Source organism: Triturus cristatus, chromosome 6 (genome assembly GCF_964204655.1).
Source record: "Triturus cristatus chromosome 6, aTriCri1.1, whole genome shotgun sequence".
Taxonomy (NCBI): domain Eukaryota; kingdom Metazoa; phylum Chordata; class Amphibia; order Caudata; family Salamandridae; genus Triturus; species Triturus cristatus.
The window spans coordinates 620,835,485-620,862,179 of NC_140589.1; the positions used below are offsets into that span (position 1 = coordinate 620,835,485).

Genomic DNA, 26,695 nt, shown 5'->3' on the forward strand with positions numbered 1-26,695 from the left:
TTGCTACAGCTCAAGCTAGGTCCAGTAGGCCTCAACTAGTGTAGGTAGTACAACACTGCACAACACTAGTATGTCTCACCAGGGTGGAGCCAGTGGGTCCACCCCATCTCAGTACAAAGATATAGCCTACACTGAACTGAAGGCCTTATGCTTTGAAAGAAATCTGAGGGTGGGCAGGAGTCCCTCATCACAACACCTGATAGATCTGTTAGTAGCAGATGACCTGAGACAAGCTCTAGGAGCTAGTGGGTCTGCATCAGGGGGTGGGTCACACATAGTCTCTGGGTCTGATGATGACAATCAAGATGACCTGGACTCTGTGGGTGAAGGGCCAGACCCAGAAGGGTCTGAAGAGAATAGAGGAAATCTCCCTAAGAGAGCTGAAAGAGTGGGAGACAGGCCTATGTCCCTCTCAAGGGACTCTGACAGGTCATATCACTCTGGAAGAGAATCTATTCCACAGAGGAACTACAACTTTCCCAGGGAGTCCTTCTCTGAAAGAATGTTCAAGATGTTCCAGTATGAGGACGCTAGGCTTGCCCTCAGAACCAAGCAATTGGCCTTAGGTTGGGAAGCCTTCGAGCTCCAAAGAGCTTCAAAGAAGGAGGGGTTAGATGCCCCTGGTGGCAGCAACAGTGTCCCTAGAGGCAGAGATTACATGCCAGATCATAGGAACCTGTCCAGGGTTGTTCCTCCCTACCAGAGTGGGGATGATATCCACAAATGGATAACTGCTATGGAGAGGGCCTGTAAAGTTCAACAGGTCCCCCAGAAACAGTGGGCAGCAATATTGTGGCTCTCCTTGTCTGATAAAGGAAGAGACAAGCTCCTCACTGTTAGAGAAGAGGATGCTAATGATTATGAAGCCCTGAAGAGTGCTTTGATAGATGGGTTTGGCTTAACCACTGAACAGTACAGGTTGAAGTTCAGAGACACCCAGAAAGCACAGACTCAGGATTGGACTGACTTTGTTGATTGTGCAACCAAGGCTCTAGAATGTTGGCTGGTGGGTAGTAGAGTAACTGATTTTAAGGGATTGTATAATCTTATAATGAGAGAACAGATCCTTAATAATTGCCAGAACCAGTTGTTGCATCAGTACCTGGTGAACTCTGATCTGACCTCTCCCCAAGAATTGGGAAAGAAGGCAGACAAATGGGTCAGAACCAGGGTGAAGCAGAAAAACCTGAACCAAGGTGGTGACACTAAGAAGCAAGATCCTAAATGCTCAGATAAGGGTGGGGATAAATCTAAAGATCAGAAGTCTTCACAAGGGCCCCAAAAATCTGCATCTGGTGGGGAGTCACAATCTGCAAAGGGAAAAGGCCAAAAGAAGCCCTGGTGCAAATTCTGTAAACAGAAAGGGCACTGGACTTCAGACTGTACAAAGTTCAAAGACCAAACCACCACCACTCCAGCCCCTAAGGCAACTGTTCCCCCTAGTGCAGCAAGTGGTGGAGGTAATACTCAGAATAAGAGTGTAGTAGGGTTGACCCTGGGTTCTGATGTGGACTCTGGCCTAGTCAGAGTACCAACACAGGCAATGCTAGTTTGTGAGGGAGATCTTGATATGTCCTTCCTAGTGAGCCCCAGTAATCTGGGCAAATACAAACAGCAGCCTATCATAAATGGCAAACAGGCTTTGGCATTTAGGGACACAGGTGCTAGTGTCACCATGGTGGCAGAGGATCTAGTGGACCCTACACAGATCATCCTGGGTGAAATGTACCAGGTAACTAATGCAAGCAACACCAGGACCAACCATAGTCTGGCTGTTGTGAATTTCTCCTGGGGGGGGGTAACTGGCCTCAAAAAGGTAGTAGTCAGTGCAGACCTCCCTGTCGAATGTTTGTTGGGCAATGATCTAGAGACTTCAGCCTGGTCTGAAGTAGAATTATGGACTCATGCTGAGATGTTGGGCATACCTGCAGAGGTATTTGCTATGACCAGGTCACAACCCGAAATGCATAAAGCTGAACGAGCTCTGGATCCTGAAACTATGGACCAGGTGCTACCCAAGAGGAAGAGCAGTAGGGTTAAGGCTGGGCATTCCCCTCTGTCTCAGATCTCAGATTCCCATCCTGAGGGAGGAGAAGCAGAGCCTGTAGAAAGAACTGCCCCAGAGGAGCTTGAGCCTGGTCAGGTTGAGTTCTTGGGGGCAGGGGGCCCTTCCAGGGAAGATCTGAGCAAAGAGCAACGGTGCTGCTCCACTCTTGAACCCCTCAGACAGCTGGCTTCTGCTGAGGCTGCTGGGAGTGCTAGTGGGTCCCATAAGGTTTATTGGGATGAGGGGCTTGTATATTCTGAGGCTAGAGATCCTACCCCTGGAGCCACCAGGAGGCTGGTAATTCCTCAGAAGTTTTGGGGGTTCCTCTTGACCCTAGCACATGATATCCCATTGGCAGGTCACTTGAGCCAAAACAAGACCTGGGACAGGCTTGTACCACATTTCATTGGCCACACATGTCTGAAGGCACAAAGGAGTTTTGTCACTCCTGTGTCACTTGTCAAGCCAGTGGCAAGACAGGTGGCACCACTAAGGCCCCCCTGATACCACTACCTGTGTTGGGGGTTCCCTTTGAAAGGGTAGGGATTGACATTGTTGGTCCCCTTGACCCACCAACAGCATCTGGGCACAGATTTATACTGGTGGTAGTGGATCATGCCACCAGGTATCCAGAAGCTATACCCCTAAGGACTACCACAGCTCCTGTGGTAGCAAGAGCCCTCATTGGAGTTTTCTCCAGGGTGGGTTTTCCAAAGGAGGTCATCTCTGACAGAGGTTCTAACTTTATGTCAGGATATCTAACTGCAATGTAGAAGGAGTGTGGTGTAAACTACAAATTCACTACTCCCTATCACCCACAATGCAATGGGTTAGTTGAGAGATTCAACAAAACCCTAAAGGGAATGATTAAAGGACTCCCAGAGAAACTTAGGCGAAAATGGGACATTTTACTTCCCTGCCTTCTGTTTGCATACAGGGAGGTTCCTCAGAAGTGGGTTGGCTACAGCCCTTTTGAACTTCTGTTTGGGCACCCTGTTAGAGGACCATTATGTCTGGTGAAAGAGGGATGGGAGTTAGCCCTCAAATCTCCCAAACAAGATGTAGTGGACTATGTACTTGGTCTCCGCTCCAGGATGGCTGAGTACATGAAGAAGGCCAGTAAAAACCTTGAGGCAAGCCAAGAACTCCAAAAAGCTTGGCATGACCAAAAGGCTGTCTTGACTGTTTACCAGCCAGGCCAGAAAGTGTGGGTGTTGGAGCCTGTGGCCCCAGCAGCTCTCCAGGACAAATGGAGTGGCCCCCATACAGTTGTTGAAAAGAAGGGAGAGGTCACCTACTTGGTAGATCTTGGCACTCCCAGGAGCCCCCTTAGGGTGCTCCATGTCAACAGACTTAAAGCATATGTGGACAGGGCTGACATGAGCTTGCTCATGGCAACTGATGAGGACCAGGAGGAGGAGAGTGACCCTCTCCCTGCCCTGCTCTCACAGAACCCTGAAGATGGGTCAGTTGATGGTGTTGCTTTGGCAAGCAGCCTCACTGAACATCAACAAGCTGAATGTAGACAAGTGCTACAGCAGTTTAGACATATGTTTAGCCTGACCCCAAGTCAGACTTCCTGGTGCACCCATGAGTTGGACACTGGAGACAGTCTGCCTGTAAAGAGTAAAATCTACAGGCAACCTGACCATGTCAGGGACTGTATCAGGACTGAAGTCCAGAAAATGTTGGAGCTAGGTGTTATTGAGCCCTCAGATAGACCTTGGGCTAGCCCAGTAGTACTTGTCCCAAAACCTCACACCCAGGGCGGTAAGAAAGAGATGAGGTTTTGTGTTGACTACAGGGGCCTCAATGCAGTCACCAGGACTGATGCCTACCCAATCCCATGGGCAGATGAACTAATAGACACTTTGGCCTCAGCCAAGTATCTCAGTACATTTGACCTTACAGCAGGCTATTGGCAAATCAAGTTAGCTGATGATGCCAAGGCAAAAACAGCATTTTCGACCCCTGGTGGGCACTATCACTTTGTGGTAATGCCCTTTGGTTTGAAAAATGCACCTGCCACATTTCAGAGGTTGGTGAATAAAGTTCTGACTGGTATGGAAACCTATTGCTCAGCATATCTTGATGACATTGCTGTCTATAGTTCCACCTGGCAGGATCACCTGGTCCACCTCAGGAATGTACTGGAGGCCCTGCAGAAAGCAGGCCTCACTATCAAGGCCACTAAGTGCCAGATAGGGCAGAGTCAGGTTGTGTACCTGGGTCACCTTGTAGGTGGAGGCCAGGTTCAACCATTGCAGAGCAAGATCCAGACCATAATGGACTGGGTAGCTCCAACCACCCAGACACAGGTGAGAGCCTTCTTGGGCCTGACTGGGTATTACACGGGGTTTGTTAAGGGATATGGATCTATAGTGACCCCCTTAAATGATCTTACCTCCAAGAAAATGCCAAAAAAGGTTCAGTGGACAGCTAGCTGTCAAAAGGCATTTGATGACCTCAAGCAGGCAATGTGCACTGCCCCCATCTTACAGAGTCCAGATTACAAAAAGAAGTCCATTGTCCAAACAGATGCTTCAGAGCTGGGTGTGGGAGCTGTACTGTCTCAACTCAATAATGAAGGTCAAGACCAGCCAGTAGCTTTTATAAGCAGAAGGTGGACCCCTAGAGAGAAACGTTGGTCAGCTATTGAGAGGGAGGCCTTTGCTGTGGTTTGGGCCCTGAAGAAGCTGAGGCCATACTTGTTTGGCACTCACTTCATAGTTCAGACTGACCATAAGCCCCTCCTATGGCTCAAACAGATGAAAGGTGAAAATCCTAAACTGCTCAGGTGGTCCATTTCCCTACAGGGGATGGACTATACAGTGGAACATAGACCTGGGACCCAACATGCCAATGCAGATGGACTCTCGAGGTATTTCCACTTAGAACATGAAGACTCAACTGGTCAAGGTTAGTTTAATGTCCCTGCGTTTGGGGGGGGGTTGTGTAGGAGAGTAGGATCTGCACTTGTGTTGACCCCACTTTTTTTCTGATGTATACACTGGTTTCTGGCTATAGTCTGGCTGGGTCCCTGCTAATCAGGGCCCCAGTCTAACTGATCTCTCTAAACAACTTGATGCACTAGTGATTGGATACTGTGGTACCTTATGAGCCCCTAGTATATGGTACCTTAGGTACCTAGGGCATTGGTACTTCACAGGCCTACCAGGGGCTGCAGCATGTATTATGCCACCCCTGGGAAGCACTCACAATCTGACAGCCTGTGTGAGGTAGTGTTAGCACTCCTCACTGAGGTATAGGTTCCTATATCTCACCATACCCACACATATAAACCTATCAGTCACCCCTATGGCAGGCCCCATCAATCCCAAGGGCAGGGTGCTTGGTTTACTATGTGAGGGGGTGCTTCTGCCTGAGCAGGGCCCCTCTGCAGCTGGCAGAGTCTATTCTCTGCTGCTGTTTGTGGATGCGGTTAAACCATATACTCTTAAGTGCATTATAACCTCGCGGTAAATGCTAACTTTGGAATGACTGCATCAAAACATGTCGTGTTTGGTGTCAAACAACTTGGAATCCTACCCCCACACCAGTAACTGGTGTGGGAGTAGGATCCCACCCTTCTAGAGGGGACGACATGTACACACTGTACTACACGGTAGAAATCATCTAGAGCCCTGGCATCACAAAATGGATGCCACCAGCACAGACACCGGGCTGCCCTCCTGCTGCTGACCGAAACTCGCAGTGGAGGGAGCCCAACAAAGGGTTTCCTGTCACAGGAAGGTGTCACCACCTTCCAGACAGGATTTAGTGTATTGGAGCTGGGTGGGTGCACTCTTAGAGTGCTTTGAAGTCCTGCACTGGGGGAGCAGTAGGCTCCTCTGTGCATATGCCAGCTCAAACCGGTTCAGGGGCTACCTGCCCCTGCTCTGGCGTGAAACTGGACAAAGGGAAGTGGGTGTAACCACCCACTACCCTGACCCTCCTAGAGGAGTGGTCATAGAGCTAGTCCCTCCCATCTTTTCACTATACGATACCACACATTGCCAATGCAATTTAGATTACACCTGGACGACGCTCTACGAAGAGGAATCCTGGCCCTTCAACTTTCTACTATCTCTAGAAGACCGAAGGATCTTCCTTGGAGTCAAGGAGTGACTCCCCTGCTTGGCAGGCACCAAAACTACTGAACTACGGTTGCAAACTTTACCGCTCCCGCCGGAGCCCGAAGTCCCTGCGTCCCCTGAAGCGGATTTCCTGACGTCTCGACGGCCATTGTGAGTCCCCAGCGAAGCTGTGGCATCTGGACCCCACGAGTGATGAGGAACAGCAATACCAGGGAACTGTGCACTGATTTCGAGTGCAAGCCCTAAACTACGTCCAACGAAGTTGTGCTTTGGACCACTTGTTGTCCAAGTCCTGAGCAGGTCTAGTACCGAAGATCAGCGGCCTACCTCGTCCCGGGTGACCGTGGGCTGTGGGTAACCTTTTCCTGCAAAGGCGTCTTCGCAGTTGCTTGCCCGTTGGCTAGCGACTCTCCAGAAGACTTCCACATCACCTTCAAGGGCTCGCCTGGTTGCTCTGGGCCTGCCCTCACTTACTCTCACTGGGTAAGTCCATCAGACCTTGCTGGTCTGCTCCATCGATAATCTTCCATCCACACGAGACTTGCAGTTGCCAAGGCTTGTTGGCTCCAAACCGAGTGCCGACACCGTCAACAGCTACAGTCGTCGTGGGACCCTCCGAATCCAGCTGCTGGTCTTCATCGATCCCTCCTGGTCCTCGTGAGCGAAGAGACAAAATGACATCAGCGACCTGAAGAGACGCGACAGCTGTGGTCATCCATCTTGCTGGCCACCGGTCACTGGCAAGTGACTTTGAACTCTGTCCCCTCAATTTCTAGGTCTTCTGCAACTCCAATCCATCTTCGGATTCCAGCGGACACTTCTCTCGACGACACAAGCAGCAAGTCTTCAGCGATCTCCATTGAAAACAGCATTGCGACCCGACACCAAAGGACACGTATGCACCCGGCTTCCCTGGGTGAGGTAACTCTTGCATTACGATGCCCAAGTGTGCATTGGCTCTCGAAGTACTTACCCTGTATGTTGTTTGCTTGTTGTCCACTCCGAAGTGCCCTAGAACTGTAAAATACAAACCGCGACATTTGCCATTGAAACGCATTGAAACCCGCGTGTGTGTTTAGACACTGCACATGTCTCCTGTGGGCTGATTACTTACCTGCTAACACTGCAGAAGTGAAGCCCCAGCGATTCCCAAGGCCCTAGGCCTCTTCATATTGCAAGTCGAGTTTGTTAAACCACTATTTTAGTATATGGTCTGGTACGCCCCTAGGGCTACAGCCATATTTGTGCTTAATTTATTGAGAACTGTTGATCTTTTGAATGTTTACCTGGCTCTAATCTCATAAAGAGATTAGTAGAGTATATTTAGAAATAAATACATATATATTTGATATATATACCTGTGTGGTGTCTTTTCATTTGGTAGTTCAAGAGATTATAAGGTAAAACAAGCTGCTTTACATTCCTCAGAGACTTAGCCTGAAGGCTGCTCTCCACAGCTACCACTAGGATAGCTTTCTTTAAAAGGTTGTCTTTAAACCTATCTACCAAGAGTCGAATTGGACTGGTGCAAGGTGGCCACTATAACTAGTGACCAGCATATGCCAGGTCAACTTCTCACATCAAGCATGAGGCATATGTGGTGCATCGCAGCATCTTGCCTGGTGCCAAGGTTGGTGCCCGCTCAGGGGCTCACCACCCTTTCCTGATTGTGCTATGTTTTTCCAGAAACCAACCTACATGGTGGGCTGTACCTTGCCCTCCCCACCACTCCACCGATGTAGGACGAGTTATCCTGTATGATGGTTTGCTGAAGATTTTTTCCAGACCTTCTGTGTGTTGCCCCACCGAGGCAACACCAGACTTTCTTGGTGCGGTGATCTTGTGGTCCATCGCCGCCGTCCACCTAGCCGCACTGGGATGTAACTTCTCTTCCTCTCAGGGCCAATGAGCCGCATGAAGCTCTCTCGAACCTGCCAGTAAAGTAGCCCGGTGGACCTGTGAAAAGCTAAAAACAGGCCCAGTGTGCTGGTACAAGACCTAGAGAGCGCCTCCAACAAAACTGCCCTACGCCACCTTCTCTGTGGACCTACTAAACCAAACCCCCTGTTCCCCCCCCATGTCCCTGCCAGCCCCTCTACGCTTTAGCGTTCTCGCTCGCCCCCCACAAGAAACCCCTTTTTAAAACCTACTCCTCCTGCACCCTGCTGGCATTCTTTCAAGCCAGCTATCAATGTCCTGTTACCTTCTATCGCACCAATTGCATACACCCCCATGAACAACTATATGCCTGGGCTGTAGAAAAAGTGTTCCCTACAAGGCCCCAAACAATGCCCCCTTGTTCCTCCTCTCAGGTGCTCCTTTATCTGATAGAAAGAGGGGGGTAGATCCTTGTAGTGCCCCCCGCCCCCTCCGTTTCCCGGGTCGCACGCACCGCTGCAGCGGTCCCACCCACTTTTGCAAACTGCAAGACCTCATCAATTACCAAAAGGCCTCGTATACGCCTATTGCAACCTCCACTGACATGCCCACATTTAGCAGCTGAGAGGCCTTTACTGCTCGTTGAGAGGCCTAGCTGGTGCCATTTGATGCGCGGCCCCACCCGTTTAAAGGGCCTTGCAGGCAGATTGAGATGTAGCCCACCATCCGGCCCACTGCATACCTCAAGGGGCCGCTCACCGAGAGCAAGAGCGGGCCTGGCATCCTACTTGGATTGATGCAGTTCTGGGGGTCAGCACTGTGGTAACTAGGCCACCCTGCCACTGCGACCCCTGTAGCCACTTCCCTCATGTGGTAACCGCCTCGCTGCAGCACCCCCTCCACCAATGAGACTATGCACCGCAAGCAGCTGCATGCCTGGGCCAACTTGCCCTCAATGGATATGCTGACATAAACCAGAAGCAGGTAGACTGAAAGATTGGGGGGTTGCTACAGTTCCCCTCACTGACGGGAAAATACTACCACATAATAACTCTACCTGACAAACTGCAAAATTGCTAACCACCATGTACCAGACACTGTCTCACCAGACAAAATAGTAGCTGGTAATTTAAGATGGCCGTATATATATATCCTTTAGGCTACCAATTAGCTCAAAACCCACCAAACCCTGAGTCATCGTCCCACTGCTTCACTTCCCCAAAATACCCAGGGGGAAACCTCCCTATGGTCGGCTGCCCCCAAATCCCCCTAGTACAATGAAACTTGCGGCCATGCAATACATTTCTGAGGCAATCACTTAAGCATTGCAACACATCAAAAACAAGTTGGAAAGCGAAAGGTCGAGCTTAAAAATAAATATGTCGCAGTCTGCCTGTTCTGGCACTAGCTCGGGCAGGTTGCATGATCGGCGAGCATATGACAGTGCCACTTAGTATTTCGAATGGTAGATCGGTTTTTGGAGCACCAGAGCAGCAAGAAGCATGTTGGGGGAGGGTATGCCGTCTCGCGCACATGCCCGTCACATTTGCCCTTCACTTCTTGTGGCCGTTAACAGGAGTTCAACCTGTTCTGTCATTATACTGCTGACACTGTACAACAGGTTGTGGCGCACTGGCGCTGGCTTCCATATGGCGGCACATCTGTGAGCGGTCAGTTCAACCAACCGTCTTGGAGCTGTCCACTTTCGCCACGGATCTTGCTCGGAGCGTCTTTTCAAGGAGACCAGAGAGAGCACATCTTTTAGCTGTCATATTTCAGCAGATCACTTCCTCAGCCCCGTCGTTCTTCCTGGGCAGCTTTTGTTACCGCAATTATTATGTCTTAATTATAATTTGTTGTTTTGGGGAAAGCCGAGAAGCCAGTCTTTAAAAGTGTAATAATGTGATATGCTGCTTAGGCATTGAGTGTTTTTAAACAGATTAGGCAATTCGTTATAATATGCCTCGATATGATACAGATGTTGTATGCTTTATTGTGAAGTGTTTCATGGCAGCTGCTTGCATCTTCATGAAATTTGGACAGATGGACGTTATCCTAAGCTAATGTAAAACTTGCCGAGACTTGTTTTTTAATATAAAAGCACGCAAAGTGTTCTCAATGTACATATTTAAATATTTTATATATTGGCAGTAATAATGTATTTGTATGCACGCCTCGTACGGCACTGCTGTCATTCCTGAGTGCTGGTAGTAATAGATTTTACAATTTTACCAGTTTATGGTACTCAGTTTTCAAACCGCAGGATGGAATGCTGAGTTATGCTTGTCGAGGTTCAAACTAGTGAAAAGCAGGTCGCCGAAGTTACTTGCAAACGTATAACCCCCTCAGCTACCTGGCCGGTCATTGTGCGGTATACTGAGGAGGGTACTTTAACGTTGCCTGTCATTCCTTTTTTTTCTCTTCATTTTTGTAGTGACTTTGTTACCTGTGCCTTCCATTTTAATGAATCACTTACATAGCATGTGCCCTGCGTTATGTTCAGTGCTTTTGGAATAGCTCGACAGAGATGAAGCTCTCTGCTCCTTAGCTTTATTTGTTGTTATAGAGACTATTACGTTTTTATTTCTCTAGCTGGAATAAATGTCCTTACAGTAAATGGTGGCAACTGCAAGCCAAATATAATCCAGAATTGGTTCTCAGTTCAGGCCCCTCTGCACTTGAGTATCGCTTTTGCTCCAAGTGACACGGAGACAGCTGTTACTGCTCTCAAGGTGAATGAGAACAAGCACGCATCCTTCAGGGGGACCATCTGCTGGTCTAGAAAACAGAATTGGGCTCATCTTCCAGAAGCAGCTCACACCACCTGCTTTCCCAGAAGGAACCAGGCCGACATGCTCATGTCATTTTGGAGGGGTGGCGAAAATAAAAATACTTGAACCATGGATCTTTATTTCCTGACTGGTACAGATTGCAACCAAATGATCAGTTTTAGGAGTGACAGGACACTGAGAAGGGCAATGTGTCACCCACTTTCAGAGAGAGTTTGTTCCTAGTTTAATTTGCATTTTGGCTCGGTCCACATTACAGTAATTCGGTGTTGGTCATGATGTATGACATTTTGATTGTTTGCTGTATGAGTCTTGAGGCAAAGAAAAACCTACAGTCCCGCTGAGTCACCAGTAAATTGCACTATAGGAACACCCTCTATGCCAGGATCACCAATCATCTTTCTAGAAGACTGGAAGCAATCCAGAACTGAGCAGCCAGAATCATCCTCAATCTACCAAACAGAACTTACATTACACCACATGTCAGGGAACTACACTGACTACTGATACACTAATACACACCATTCAAACTCCCCACACACATATTCAAGGCACCACACAACTCCGGCCCTACCTACCTGGACAGTCAAATCTCCTTTCCACCAACTGCCCAGACACCTCCGTAGGACTTCTACTGTCACACACCCCATCCATAAAAAGAACCAGATCAGGACGAACGGCGTTTTCTTACATCGCTCCTAAAGCGTGGAATTACTTCCAACTCAACATTAGAGCTTCCCTCTGTCTTCTTGAATTCCGCAAGAAGCTAAAGACTTGGCTTTTACATTAACCATCCTACCATAGGCAGAGCTAGGCACATGCACCTGCTCAGCCAGGATACCCTCGCAGGTCAAGTGTGCTTTACAAATACACCTAGCATAACAAAGGACTCTGTTTCTGGGATTGTAACAGGTAGTGTGGACAGGGCTAAACCTGCTATCTAGATGTCGCGCAAATCCTGGGGGATTTGGGGATAATGGAAACCACTGCGGCCGAAGGCATGGAGGCCGGTTTTGTTGTTCTTTGTCACTTTCCAGCCAGGAATACCACTGAGAGTTATTGTAGCAGGACCCTATCACCTGAAAAAAATCCTAACATCCCTAGATGGCTGCTGCCATGCGGTGTTTTGTCAGCAGTTGATGGAGTGGAAGGAGATAGGGTACTCATTGTACTGATCCCTGTCACAAGTCCTCAGCAGTGTCGTGATTTATGAGGATGACCTGGCACTTTCAAATAACTTATGCATTTCCTCTGGTCAAATTTGTGTGCACTTATAATGCCCAAGTGTCATACACTGAGAGAAGGCAGAGTGGGTCGTGGGCACCGTGCTGGCTGCTGTTGTGCACTGTGCAGCACTTTAAAATTATATGCCTGTGCTGCATGTCCAGGTGTAAACATGTTGTTTTAAACAGTAGCACTGAGGGCACAGCTCAGTGGTTGCAGTGCTGTTGTAGTACCTATAGAAAACAAGGGTACCCCAGTAGTACGACCAGGGGTGCTATACGTATTTGAAAAGAACAATGGTCTGGGTGATGCCAAACAGGTCCTCGTGTAGCAGGGCTACTATCAATTAAAGTATAGCTTTCATCTAGGTTAGTGAACAAGAGAACCAGCAACATTGGAAAAACAATGTATGAAGGGACACAAGGTAGCAAGGGTGACATCACATTTATTAACATCATAAACGGAGTGTCATCCAACGTTAAGGAGCTAGTCCTGGTGCTCACACAAAACGTGAAGGTGCGTGAAGTGATAAGTGATGGTGACTTAAAATTTACATTGCATTGACAACATATTACAAAACTCCGCGAGTGTTAAGTTGTATTAATGGAGTTTTGGTTGTGAGAAGACTTCTCCTTGTGTCCCTTCATACATTGTTTTTCCAACGTTGCTGGTTCTCTTGTTCAACCACTAACCTAGATGAAAGCTTTACTTTAATTAATAGTAGCCCTGCTACACGAGGACCTGTTTGGCCTCCCCCAGACCATTGTTCTTTTAAAATATGTTGTTGTAGTACCAGCCTATGCAGACAAAGTCATAGAGTAGATTGGTGCATGAGGGCCTTACAGTTCAGCTAGGCCTCCGCAGTCATGAGGCAAGATGCCGACCGGGACAGGGGCAGACTACTCACACATCCAATCAGGCCTGTGTGCACCTGATTGAACTCAGAGCGAATAAATGAACACTGGATATGTACTGAAGATTAATTAGCTATGGTGTAAATCTGAATATGCACATATAATTATGAATAATGGAGCAAATCTGAACATGCTCTAGGAATACAGAGTGATGGTGCAAATCTGACTATGCGCTAAGGATTAATGAGAGAATTGCAAATGTGTGTATGCATCCAAGTAATGGTGTAAATCTGTGCTGGCACACAAGATATCTGGTCCCAAATCTGAACATGGTTTAAATATTGGCAAGTGATGGAGCGAATCTAAACATGCACAATGGATTATTTGGTCGTGGAGCATCTTTGAACATCTGTTAATTTTTAGCATGTTGTAGAAACTCTTGACAGGATGGTGCCCAGTCATGGTGGCAGTCTTGCATCCTAGTAACAATGATACCTTTGTAATTTGTTTAACATTTTCATAATGTTATTACTGCTGTTGTCTAAAGCGTACGCCTGTAAGCTTAATGCAACCTGCCAGCATCCTTCCATATACTCACTTACTCTTTCATCCATACGTCTATTTATGCATGTACTGACTTATTCAACAATGCTCTAATCCGTTAAACATGTGTCCATGCATTCATTCACTTATTAACTATCCATGCACTCAGCCACTCACTCTTTCGTCCACTCAGTTTATGACTCATTATTGCATTCATCAACGTACTCATTGAAATAATCATGTATATTAACTAGCCAATTTGATGAAGAAGCTTTTTTATTTATGAACTAGCCAGATAAATTGCCTTTGACAGGCATTCTTGATAGGGTGCCCATTCCACCTCATTGTCGTGCGCCTTACCAGAGACAGTGTATGCAATTTTCTCTAACACCAAGGGCTCCTACATTTTATACCACGACCCCTTGTGACTCAGACTTTTTTCTTTTTCCTTAAGAAATGTGCTGACCTGTTTTTCCACCTGGAGTGTTTTAACAAATCTTCCTTTCTTCTTGGAGAGCTATATACTGCCCTGGAACCATGTTTATTTATCTTGCTTTAGGAACGTTTTCTCCTCAGATCTGCTGTCCCCCATTTCTCGTACAGAGAGCACTGTCCCCCTTAGGAAGTTGATGTCCGTTTTAATATCCTGGATTTACTGCTTCATTCATGATTTAAAGGAAGTAAATTAAACCGGTAGTCACCCAAAAAAGTGCTTCAAAAATTGTCTTGTGATGGGAGATTCCATATGACCGTCTGAGGTAGGTGAGTGCAGCTCTGGGCAGTCAAAGTGTTCCCCTTTGGCTTGCTTCTTGCCTCGCTGCTGGGTCCTTTGGCAGAATATCTTTGATGCCCCTTTCTTTACCTTTTCTTCTGCATGTCGGGTATCTCCATTGAGAGCACAGGTCTTCTTGGTGATGTATCAAGCCTGGAAAATCGCTCATGAGCTCTGAGGTATATTTACAATTCAGACTTCTTTGAAAAAGCAAATTATGTGTCCCCGGCCGTTTACATTCCATGGCCAAGCTCTTAATCATTACTAGTTGTGGCCTAGTGTACCTGCTCTGCTGGCTTTTATCTCTCTACTTGTTTTGGACACCTTCTAGGATTTCCTTCTGTACCGATCTGTGCTTTACATCTGTTCTCTCTTCTCTGGGGGCAGCCCAGAGGATCCTTTCCCTTCTTGAGGCCCACCACACCTGTTAGTCCACTTCTGTGCCTGTGCACCAATACATTGCATGCTTTACACAATTGTTACCTGTTTGAGTTCCCAGTTCGCTGCTCTACAGCTCTGCACGGACAGACAGTGGTACAAGTTGTAGTTGTTTGATCAGTGGAAATCTCTCTAGGCTGCATTTGCTGCTGAAAGGGTGGGCTCAAGCCTGCTTCATTTTCCCAAGCATCATGGGGGTACTTTGGCCAGGACTTCGAACTTCATGAACCACTTTCCTTCAATGGCGTGTTTATCAGGTCTCTGGTGGCTATGATATCTGACATCATTCTTTAATTCACAAGTATTGATGCATTGTTCACCTCCGTCCGTCACGCCAACCACATTTAGCTGCAGGCATGCCATACTTAGCATAGGCAAGATCCACACAACTCTGTTCCGCTTTAGGCCTGCTGCTGGGTAACTCCCTCTCCACTGTTGCCAGAAAGCTCATCCTTTCCTTCTAGCAATGTCCAGCCTTCGGCATCTGGCTCATGATTCACCATGGTGAGACTGTTGCTGTCCCTGCCATTGCCCACTAATTGCTCACTGAAATCTCTTACCGTTCTGTCCTCGTGGTCAAGGCAGGTTGCTCTCTGGGCCATCTGAATTTATTTAAAGCAGCATAAAGCAAGCAAAGCCAGGAAGAAGTGCTCTAAATCAGCTGTCCTGGAATGAAGAGAGAGAATCGGCTCCTACTCTGGCGACATCTGGGACATGCCCTCCAGACATTTGTTTTACTTCCTTGACACAAGTCAGATTTTTAAAAAAGCACTTTATAACAGTTTCTATTTTGTGAATTTCGATGATATCCAATACAGCTGTGATCTTGGAGCAGAAGATCCACAATCCCTTTGTGGATAAAGTAGTCACAATCTGAGAGCGCATCTAGGGATAATGATCCGCAGAGGTACCATTACCAATCACCTCTAGCCACCCCATATCTTCCTTTGGCAGATCAGTCTTTCTTTGATAATGTTGACTTCTTCTGTGATAGAGGATATTATTATGGGTATGAACATCATAATCACCAATGCCTGGGTGATCATCTTTCTAACAGATGGTACAGGATAATACAGAAACACTAAATTGCTCGGTAATGGTGTACAAAGTACCAGACTGTTTAAAACAACCATGGGTTCATTTTTTACAGCTGTAACTGAGACCAGCTAATCGATCTAAATATACCCCAATTGCTAGAATTCCGTTATTTATCAAGATCTTTGAAATAGTGGTGACAGCTAATTTCTCACCTATTGTCCCACTTGATGATTTGCAGCTGGACGTAGCCCTCCCAGTAGCACAGAAACAGCTTTGATGGATATGAGGGAGAGGCTGTTTAAAGTGGCAGATGGACGCTCCACAGAACATTTAATGCTGCTATAGCTCTCAGCCGCCTTCAATACCCTTTAACGTAGAACCCTCTTGTAAGTGTTACAGCAGGTGACTGTGATATCCAAGCCCTCCCTTATGCGGTACAATGACATTTCGTAGAACAAGAATTTAAGAGGTTGTGAGCGATGGAGTGAGTGCTCTGGCTGTTGCATGTTTATGTGTTTGTTTGAGGTATTTATAAAACACATTTATACCAAGGTTTCATGGTGCTAAGTGCAAATGGTTCCAAGGACGCTGCAGACTAAATGGAACTGAGGGCCTATGGGTAAGGAAAGGTTTGTGTGAACAGTAATAGGTTTTAGAGGTTTCTGCAAACTCACAATTGAGGGAAAGATTGCCATGTTTTGGGTAAAGAGTTCCATTTTATTGCTGTGGCAACCAAAAAGCTTTCTTCCCCAGCTAGAAGTTCTTACCTCGACCAGGAAGGGGCTGCTGGAATGTAGAGAACGAGAGGAAGTATAAGGAAGGATTTTTTGGTAAAGGAGCGACTCGGCCTTTAATTATTTCATGCATTATAACCATTGCCTTGGAGAGAGTAGACAAGATACGGGCTCTAGGCTAGGAATAGAATATTAACCTGGCAGCATTATTTTGTATGAGTTGAAGTCTTTTGATTACCATTTTGGGAAGGTCCATATAACATGCATTGGCTTAGTCAAAGCATGATTGATATGATAACTAGATTTTGAGACGAGCTAGGAACAGAAAGCTGGATTGTTTTGAGAAGTTTCAGGTACCAGAAGCAGATGGCTCACACGGGCAGTAACTTGAGGTTCCAAAGAAAGACTAGCATCAGTAATGATCCCAAGTTTTTTTTTTACTGTATTCACTAAGTGAAGGGGCAGGCCAGGGAAGTGGGCCAGAGGTGGTGGCTCCAATGACCAGCAGAATTTCTGGTAACAAGGACTCTCGTTTAAGTGGCATTAAGTTTTAAGAAATTTGATACCAACCAATGCCGGACAAACAAATGTTTTTTTCAAAGAAAATGTGAGTCAGAAGGGTGTCTGAATGTGGCGACAACTTAAATGCAGTTGAGTGTTCTCAGTGTTGATATAATAATTTGGACCTCTGTGTTTTTTAAGGGAATTAGCTAGGTAGGTATATAGACCTCAAGCAGAAGAGGGGACAAACTTGATTCCAGGACTACACCCCATTTGACTGGTGCAGCATTTGAACAAAAGGAGTAGACTATAACTGTGTGCTGACAGAAAGATTGAATCCAGCCAACAGCTTCATTGCTAATACCTGATTTCTTGTGTGAAAGAAGAATGGGTTGGTCGTAGGTGTCGAATGCAGCAGAGAGATTCAATAGAATCAAGTTGAGGACCCCTCCACAGTTGGCTGCACAACAAAGGTCGTTTTGTTATGTAGTTTCCACTAATCTGTAGGAACCGAGCGTCTGTGGACGTCATAAACATTGGGATGGTGCCAGACTGATTCCGAGCACCCCCTCAGGATATGTTGTCCCTTAGACCAGATAGCTCACAGTGCCACCATAAGCCCCCCTAAACTCAGACAGGGAGCAAACAGTTCTGGCAACCACTGAACATGACAACCCTGTTCCATCAGGAACCGTGGTGACAGATCTAGAAACTTTCGCTCATACACTCGTGCTAACTCTTGCTCAGAGAACTATACAAAGAATAAACAGAGAGACGCTTTACGCAAAACGTTTTTTATTAGTTTTTAAGTTGTATTCAAACATTTCCAGTACACTGTTATGGTCTCACTGATTATTACATAGCTAATAAAAAACACAGCTTACATATTATAGGAACCATTTAGTACAGTGTTGTCTTGGCGTTTTACCCCTACATAAACATATGTAAACCTCCTCTGAACCCCTTAAACATAACTGTGGTACATGAATGTGTTTATATTGGAGTATTAGCGGATTATCTGTGTAGGTTGCCCCGGTATTCGACTATTGTCGACCGCGAGGGCTGCTCCCCCTCGACTTCCCCCCCATAGCTCAGTTCCCTTCGAATTGGAATAAGTGCAGCGCCCTTGTGCGGGTGGGGCATGCACATAAAGGCAGACCCGTAGAGAGAAAGCTTACTAGTGAACCCCACATATATTCAAAGTTTTTGTAAGAATATGTGGCAATGTCAGCCATTTGTTCCATTGTGACTGCTCGCCATAGCCTGGTATACCATTGTGATAGTGATCTAAGAGTAAGAAGTGTCCTAGCTGTCACCTTTCAAATGCTGCTACATTAATTTAACAGACTATGAACCAACAATTTCATTGACATTGGCTTCCGGCATTTATTTGCTGCTCATTTCTATGTACTTTACTCCACATTTGAATCAAGGGTCAGAGAAGTTAGATACGTTTCAGTCTGGAACAAATTACACTTATTTATGCCACTGATCAAACAAAAACATTCAAACTCCGTGGTGAAGTAGTGAGACAATTCAAAAAACATTTCCACTGGGCGGAAAACTTTAATCAAATACAACCGTCCCTGTGTTGTGTAATGCTAACGTGTTTCGATTCCCAGAGTGGCTCATGGGATTCTCTTCAGGGCGTGGACTCGTTTATCTAAAAAACAAAGTTGATCCTGTGAAGGGCCTTTACATTTCCAATTTACTCAAACTACAAAATAATGTTTTATAAGTATCTGATCGATTTGAGTAAGCAATTCGCGTTTTGCAGGCGAAAAGATGTAGGTTAAAATGTATCACAACCTAAAATAAGAAGGGATCTATCTTCAGACACATGTTGAGTTTTAGTGGTTTTCATTATTTTATGGCTGGAAGGAAAAAAGAAGCAGCACTCACTTGCGCAAATCGGCGATACTTCTACCAATGCTTGTTGGCAGTAAATGGAAGCTTAGTTGAGCTTTCATGGGGCGATCTTTGAATGGAAATGAGCACCACGTCATTAAATTGCATACACGGTAATATGGCACATTGTTGCTTTATAAATTACTGGCAACACTTACTTTTGCCATGCCGGCGATGTTTGAGGCCGTTCCGCAGCTTGTTTTAGCAGCAGTGGCTCAGATTGCTTTAAAGTCCACAAAAAAAACAGACCGCATCGCGTCTCTCTGTGCACAACAAAAAACGAGATATCTGCTTGTTTCTTGTTCTATGTGAGAGTTTTTAAATGTCCCTAAGTTAAAAAAAAATACGTTGACTTACTTGTATTCAGCTAAGCGAGTCTTCTAGTGGTGCCTCATTCCCAGTTTCAATCACTAAATTTGACAGCTAGGACACTTCTTGCTCTTAGTTTAATACGGCCCTGTCCAGCCGCCTAGGGCCAAACCCCTTGTGGCAATTACATTGTGATAGTGAAGGCGCGGTTGTACGCTTCCATGCTGCCGCTATCGCCATTTTGGCAACTCCCCAGCATAGTCACATCACTGCTTTGTCTCCCCTTGTCTGGTATCTTAGATTGTCGCTGCGCAGCCCCAGTAGGATTAGTTTTATGTAATTTGGAATGAAGTACCCAATATTACTTTAATTTGGGAAAGTATGTTTGGGCAATGCCACCATATATGTTTAAAGTCTCCTAGCAGTCTGCAACCTCTCCAGCACATATCCGATGTCTGGGGGAATCGTTTCTTGAGTTTTGTGGGGTAAAGGTACCAATCATACACTAATTTGTAATGTGTTTCCCCCATGTACTGTGAGATGTCCAGCGACAATCGGGACCATCTAGAGTCTGGGTTTTGTTCCCCTAGTACTTGTTCCCAACGGGTCATATGTTGTGGCTCAAATGGAGCCTGCGTTTCTAATAAATGTGCGTATAGAAAAGAGATGCATCCCCTGGACCCACATCCTCTTTTTGCAAAGTGTTCCAATGGGGTTAATTCTCTTGTGGCTGCCTCCCTTATTGTCTCTTGCATAACCCAGTGTTTAAGTTGAGTTTAACAAAATAATTCTGTCTCCGCAAAACTAAAGTCTCGCCTACACTGCTCAAACATTTTAATGTCCCCATCTCGAAACAGATCAGTGATTGTCAAGCAGTTTCCCAGTAACCACACCTCTTATGGCTCCAGGTGGTCTGCCGGTGCGAATGCATGATTTAGGTGTGTGGGTGTAAAGAGGGAGGGGAAAGTTGTCCATCCCATTAGCCTACTGGTATTGTCCCATAGTTTCAATGTGGTCCACGTTGGGGTGCTGAGGTATACATTAACCAGTTGTTCACTCTTAGGCTTCCAGATTAAATCCCAGATGTATTTCCCTGCCACCTCCTTGTCCATGTGTAACCAATGTTTATCGGATTCCCATGCGGACCATTCAGGAATCACTCGAAGTTGGACTGCCCTATAATGGAGCCGGAAGCCTAGTAATGCCATAACGCAAGCTGATTTGGGTGTTCGCAGTATGTTTGTATGAATGTCTTTAATAGTTTTGGAACTGAAGTGATTCTTGTGTAGGATATATACGTGCTGCAATGATCAATAGATATAAACAGATAAAAGTTCTAACAAGGGTCAGGACAGTGAACAGAACAAAAAGTTCCACCATCGTGCTGAAACAACGTATATATGCAAGCATATAAAATAATATAACAATCTGGCGTACTCCTACTATGCAGAACCTACGTGTTTACCCTATAAACCTACGTGTTTAGGGTGTACGTGTATGTTTTGCCAAGAATCCCCTTATTTGATGATCCAACATCATTACCTGGTGGGTAAGAATATAGGACCCCGTCTTGGTAACGAGCTGGACACACCTCATGGAGATATCCGTTAGCTGCAGGGCGAAAGTCAGCAGAAGTGCCTCCTCTGACTATGCCCGGAAACAGATCATTATTTATAGAAAAAGCCATCCTTCCCTCAGGCCGAGATTGTGCTCATGCTTCCATTGTGTGTATGTCACAGATCGCTGTGTCGCCATATGGACGAACATAACCACATTTGCACAACGTGTAGGCAGTGTACATAATGCCAAGGCCATATGATAGTGTTCTTGCGAAGTTGATTCGTGTAAACAAGGTCGCTATTTCTAGAAAACCAACCCAAAGTGTCACAAATGCAAATTTGTGTCTGTAGTCGATGTGTAAAGTGAAGTCTACTTTAGGAAAGATCCTTGTTCATGTAAAAATGGCCTAACTTGGACACATGACAGTCTATTGCTGATAGAGTCATCAACTCAGTCCTCCTGCCAGGCCTAAAACTGGCCTGGAACATGTTGGGAATGTATGAGTCTTCAATAAATATTTGAATTTGACTAAAGGCTAATTTTTATAAAATCTTACTCAGATGGGGATATGGGAAATACTTCAATAGTTGCCTCGTTTATTATTATCTAGATTAGGTTTCTTTAGAAGTTGCCTTACGGTGTTGGTTTTCCATGCTATGGGTACTTTACCTTGAGAGAAGAAGGAAGTGAATAGGGTAGGCAGATCAGAAATCAGGTAAGGACTTAGTAATGTCATGTTCTGGGCAGATGCCAGTCAGAGATCCTGAGGCTTTGGTTGCTTGGATCACATCAAGAACTTTCTGATCACATACAGAACAGGAATAAAATGGAACTGAGGACATCAAAGAGTCCTGTACATCAGGTGGTTTGATCAATGCCTCAGTATTTCTGTGGCAGTCAATGTCTGATCTGATTATGACTATTTTGTCAGAAAAATAGTTTGCAAAGCTGTTACAAATAATTTACGAATCGTTGAAAGATTGGAGTGAGAGGCATAGCTAAATCTTTAATTCCAGAAAACATTTCTTTAGATCAATTTTGAAGAGCTTGGTATGTGATTGTAACAGTAAGTACTTTTAGTCACTCTGATTTTGGATTTATGTATTGCACTGTCAGCAGAAAAAGGCTCTTATCATCCTGATTAACTTGCCACACGAATGCTGTACAACTCAACATGAATCCCGTTTAAGAGCCAGTAAATCGGGATTACAGCATGGGTTGCGCTTCTGTTTGATGTTGGAATTACGTGACTTTATTTCAATCCCTTGTACAAACTAACAGTCCTCATGAGTTGTTTGTTAATATCTTGAGAGAGGGAGTAACTTGGAAACTGCTTAAGCGAAGAGAACTGGGATAGAGCGAAGTTTTTCCAGTTTCTATCAGTAAGTCAAAGTTTAGGCTGTCCGGATGGGCTATCGTTCTTACTTAGGAAAGGAAAGGGAGTTTCTAGATGATGTGAGTAGGGAAGAGGGATATAATTGTGTAGTTTACAAGGTAGAGCCGGTGAATTGATAATTATGTCTAGAATATGGTTGGGACGGTGTGTGCAAAAGTATGAAGAAATAGATTGCAAGTGGCTAGATTATCTATAACATTATTGGCAAGGCCATGAGAATGTTCCAACCATAAGTTTAAGTTAAGATATACTAGCTCTATCGCATGGTTTTTGTTAAGGTAAAAATGATCCTTCCTGATTATCGCATAGTTGGGGAGGGGGGTTACCATTTCATCTTAAAGATAATTGGTGTCTTCCTGGAGCCAAGTCTCTGTTAAAAACAGCAAATCCAGATTGAGATTCGGAAAGGTGAGCTATCTTGATGTTATGTTTGCAAGCCGATCGAACATCACAGCGGAGCTCTAAAGGGGAAGGCCTTAGTGTGAAATTATTGTTATTCAGTGTATATATGACCAGCAACTATGAATGAACGGTGGCAGTCGAAGGCTCCAGCCTTTGATGTAACTAGCTCTGGTGCAGTCCTCTGCTGCCTCCTACCTTTTTCCACCTTCTCCTCCCTTTCCTTCTCTCTGCAATCACATGACCCATAGCTTCTTATTAAAACCCCCACTATCCTCCTGCTCCTCCAAGTTAACCAAATCCTATCTATCTCTCTCTTTCTGTCTGTTACTCTCCTTCACCAACTCACTCTCTCTTACCCTTGACCTTCTCCACCCAAACTGCCACTACATATATAGTTTCCTACTGCAGATTACCATGTCGGTGGGCTTCAACATTTTTTGGATAGAGAACTAGGACCGGGAAAGCTGAAGAGAATTAATCCAAGCCATTATCTGTTGTTTGTTTCTCCAGAATAGTTTCTCACTTTTTTTATTAGAATTATTTGCAAGTGTAGAGGTATTGCAGACATTGGACATTTGTTGTGAAAACGTTTAAAGGGGTGAGTTAGTTGGAGTGTGTTATCTGTAACATATTTCTATTTTGACTAACCTACATTTGTATTTATCTTGCGATTGTTACATCTTCTTATTTGATGTTCGTTTTATTTTAGAGCACCTAGATTCAAAGTTTTCCAGCAGCAAGACAGCCAGGAACTTCTCCACTATTTGCTTGATGCAATGCGAATTGAGGAAACAAAGGTAAGCTGTTTTTAATTATGACTATTTTAAGTTGTCCAATAGAGACTAACAAATGAGAAAGATGGTTTCACACTCCTTCAGAAACCTCTTCACACCTTAATACATCACGACAATGACCAGATCCCGGCACTCTTGTGGGTTCGATGGAAGATTGCAAGACTGACCCCATCCACCCTCTCAGTTCTCGCTTGCACCAAATGGATAAGAAGAGAATAAAGAGGGAGAAGGGGACATAGTGACTCAGGAGGCTGGGGGTACTAGACTAACACTCTTACATGCAGAATCCTTGTTCTCCACCTAGGAGCAAAGGCTAAGCTCACGCAGAGGCAGGCCTTAGAGGCGCGGTATTGGCTGTAGGTGCATTCACATACACACTTGAAAGCGCATTTTTATATGCTTTTTAAAAATCAAAGTCGTGTAGTTATGTATCACTGTTATTTATAGGTGTTCTTATTACCGAACTTATTTTATCAACTTTACAAGGATGAAAACCAGAGTAGTCCACAGCGAGATTTGAACCATCGACCTTCAAGTTGACCACAGATTGATAGAGTAGGAACATTAGTCCACTGTTCTGTCTTAACTGCTACATGTGCTGGTTAAGTATATCAGCTGGTATGAAAGTTAAGTAGGCTAAGACAAAGTCTGCAGAGATCTCTTTGTTTTCTGAGTGAATAATGATGTTCCAAATCCGAAAGTTTTAAATCTGTTGGTTCCTTTTTTGCCTACTCAAGTCTTGCATGATATAGTTTAGTAATGTTAAATTAAGTAAATTCACTCCAGCAATGCCATACTAGCTACTTATTCTGCAATAAAGGTTAGCTTTTGAAGATGTATTATGCTTTTTGACTTTTTCCTTATGGTTGTACTAGGCTTTCCAGAGAGCAAACATTTATCAACTTTGTTGTCACTGAGACATGCGTTGTGGGTTCAGGAATGTCATTCAAAGAAAGGAAAAGGGTAGTGAAAAAGTCATTTTTATTTCTTCCTGAAGGGGACAATACAATGTAACTTTGTTATACAAGGTAGCAGCAAAAAAGACTGGGCTAAAATTATTCTGCTTTAGTTTTGTTGTTTAGGGATGTTACTAAAATATTGTTTCTTCTTCCTTTTGCTTTTTTCAGTTTTGTGGTCTTTGGTTTGAAGATGCAGGGTTTAGAAGCATGTTTTAGGTCTCATTTAATTATTTTATAAACTGTAGAGAATCAGGAAATAACATACTTAATATTTTGGCTAGGTTTGATTCTTTCACTGATAGGTAAAATGGCTAGTTTCATAGAAATATTTCCAAAAATGTATCATCACGTTTACCTACAGAGAATGGGTAAAACCCCTTGATAAATCAGCCCCCTTTTCTAGCGAGTCAGTATTGATAGTAGTAATAGACCAAAACAATTTGTCACCACCCCCACCCACAATGCAGGACACACCCTCGACCCCATCTTGGCAGGAGGTACCAACATCCACTTCAGACACACCACACAACCCCCATGGACGTACCACCACTGTGTACACTTCCACGTCGACAAACCATTGGCGCCCAAGCCTACACCCCGCCCTCCACAAAGAAACTGGAGCAAGATCACCGAGGAGCAGCTCAACTCCGCCCTCAACCACAATGCCCCCACCACCTCCACCGACGCCAACCGCGCAGCCAAAGAACTCCACAGATGGATCTCCAACTGCGCAGATGAGCTCGCACTCCTACGTAACTCGAACAGGCAGCTCCCCAGGAAGGCCCCTGGTTCACCGACGACCTCCAAGAATCCAGACGGCCCTGCAGATGCCACAAGAAGAACTGGAGAAATAGCAAATCTTCAGAAGACAGCACCACCTACAAGAACTCCATGACAGAATACCAACAACGCATCAGATCCACCAAAAGGACCTTCATCCAGACCAAGATCTTCGCCAATTCCAGCAACTCCAAGAATCTATTCAGCATCATCCAGGAATTCACCAAACCCCCCAGCGAAACCACAGACATCACCCCCTCCCAGGACCTCTGCAACAAGCTTGGCTCCTACTTCCACCTGAAGTTCAAGGGCCTCTACGACAACTTCAACAACCAGACACCTGACTCCGAAACCACTCCCTCCTCCAGCAACACCAGCCAACCCACCATCTCATCCTGGACCCCAATCACCACCGAAGGCACTGCAACGACCATAAAAGGCATCCACCCATGAGCCCCCATGGACGCTGCCCCCCGCACATCTAACACAGAGCTGCCGCCATCGCTCCAGAACTACGAAGCACCATCAACACCACCTTCGAAACCGGCATCTTTCCTGATGACTGGAAATGCGCAGAAGTCAGACCCCTACTCAAGAAGCCTTCAGCAGACCCCACAGACCTAAAAAACTATGACCCATCTCCCTCTTCCCTTTCGCGGCCAAAGTCACAGAGAAGACCGTCAACATCCAGCTATAAAATACATTGAAGAAAACTCCATTCTTGACCCCTTCCAAACTGGATTCCGCAGCAACTACAGCACAGAAACTGCTCTACTCGCCGCCACGGCCGACATCCACACCCTCCTCGACCAAGAATACACCACAGCCCTGATCCTACTAGACCTCTCTGCAGCCTTCATCACCGTCTCCCACCGCACACTCACTGCCAGCCTCCACGAAGCCTGCATTCAGGGAACCGCCCTCGAATGGCTACGTTCCTTCCTCGCCGGAAGAACCCCAAAAATCAGACTTCCTCCTTTCCTCTCTGTACCCATGGAAATCAACTGCGGAGTACCCCAAGGATCGTCGCTCAGCCCTACGCTCTTCAACATCTACATGGCCGCCCGCGCCACCATCATCAGACAGCACGGACTCAGCAAAGTATCCTATGCCGACGACACCCAGCTCATCCTCTCCCTCACCAAGGACCCCGTTACCACCAGACTCCACTTCCAGGAAGGAATGAAAGATGTTGCATCCTGGATGAGCAGCAGCTGCCCGAAGCTCAACTTGGAGAAGACTGAGGTCCTCGGACCCTCCCCCTCTGTATGGGACAACTCCTGGTGGCCCACTGCACTCGGCAGCCCCCCAACCCCCACGGACCATGCCCCGAAACCTCTGTGTTAATACTCAACTCCTCCCTCTCCATGACCTGGCAGGTCAACACTGTCACCTCCACCTGCTTCAACACCCTCCGCATCCTCTGATAGACTTTCAAATGGACCCCCCCCCAAATCAAGGAAGACCGTCACCCACACACTCATAACCAGCTGGACTACGGAAACGCCCTCTACACCGGGATCATCAAGTCTCTACTCCGCAAACTCCAGACCGTACAGAACACTACAGCCAGGCTCGTCCTCGGCCTCCCTCGACACGAACACATCACTCAACACCTACGCAACCTCCACTGGCTCCCCTTTGAGTAAATAGTAACCTTCAAGATACTCAC

The 26,695-nt window shown here is 45.8% G+C and overlaps 1 protein-coding gene across 4 annotated transcripts in view; it reads left to right on the plus strand.

The window, feature by feature from the left end:
- USP45 (ubiquitin specific peptidase 45) overlaps positions 1–26,695 on the plus strand; it is a 1,582,349-nt gene that overhangs the window by 948,516 nt on the left and 607,138 nt on the right. For all 4 annotated transcript variants that reach the window (XM_085611114.1, XM_085611117.1, XM_085611116.1 and 1 more), the window contains exon 9: positions 23,200–23,287. In XM_085611114.1, the coding sequence (XP_085467240.1) occupies positions 23,200–23,287 (88 nt within the window). The remainder of the gene's footprint in view (positions 1–23,199; positions 23,288–26,695) is intronic.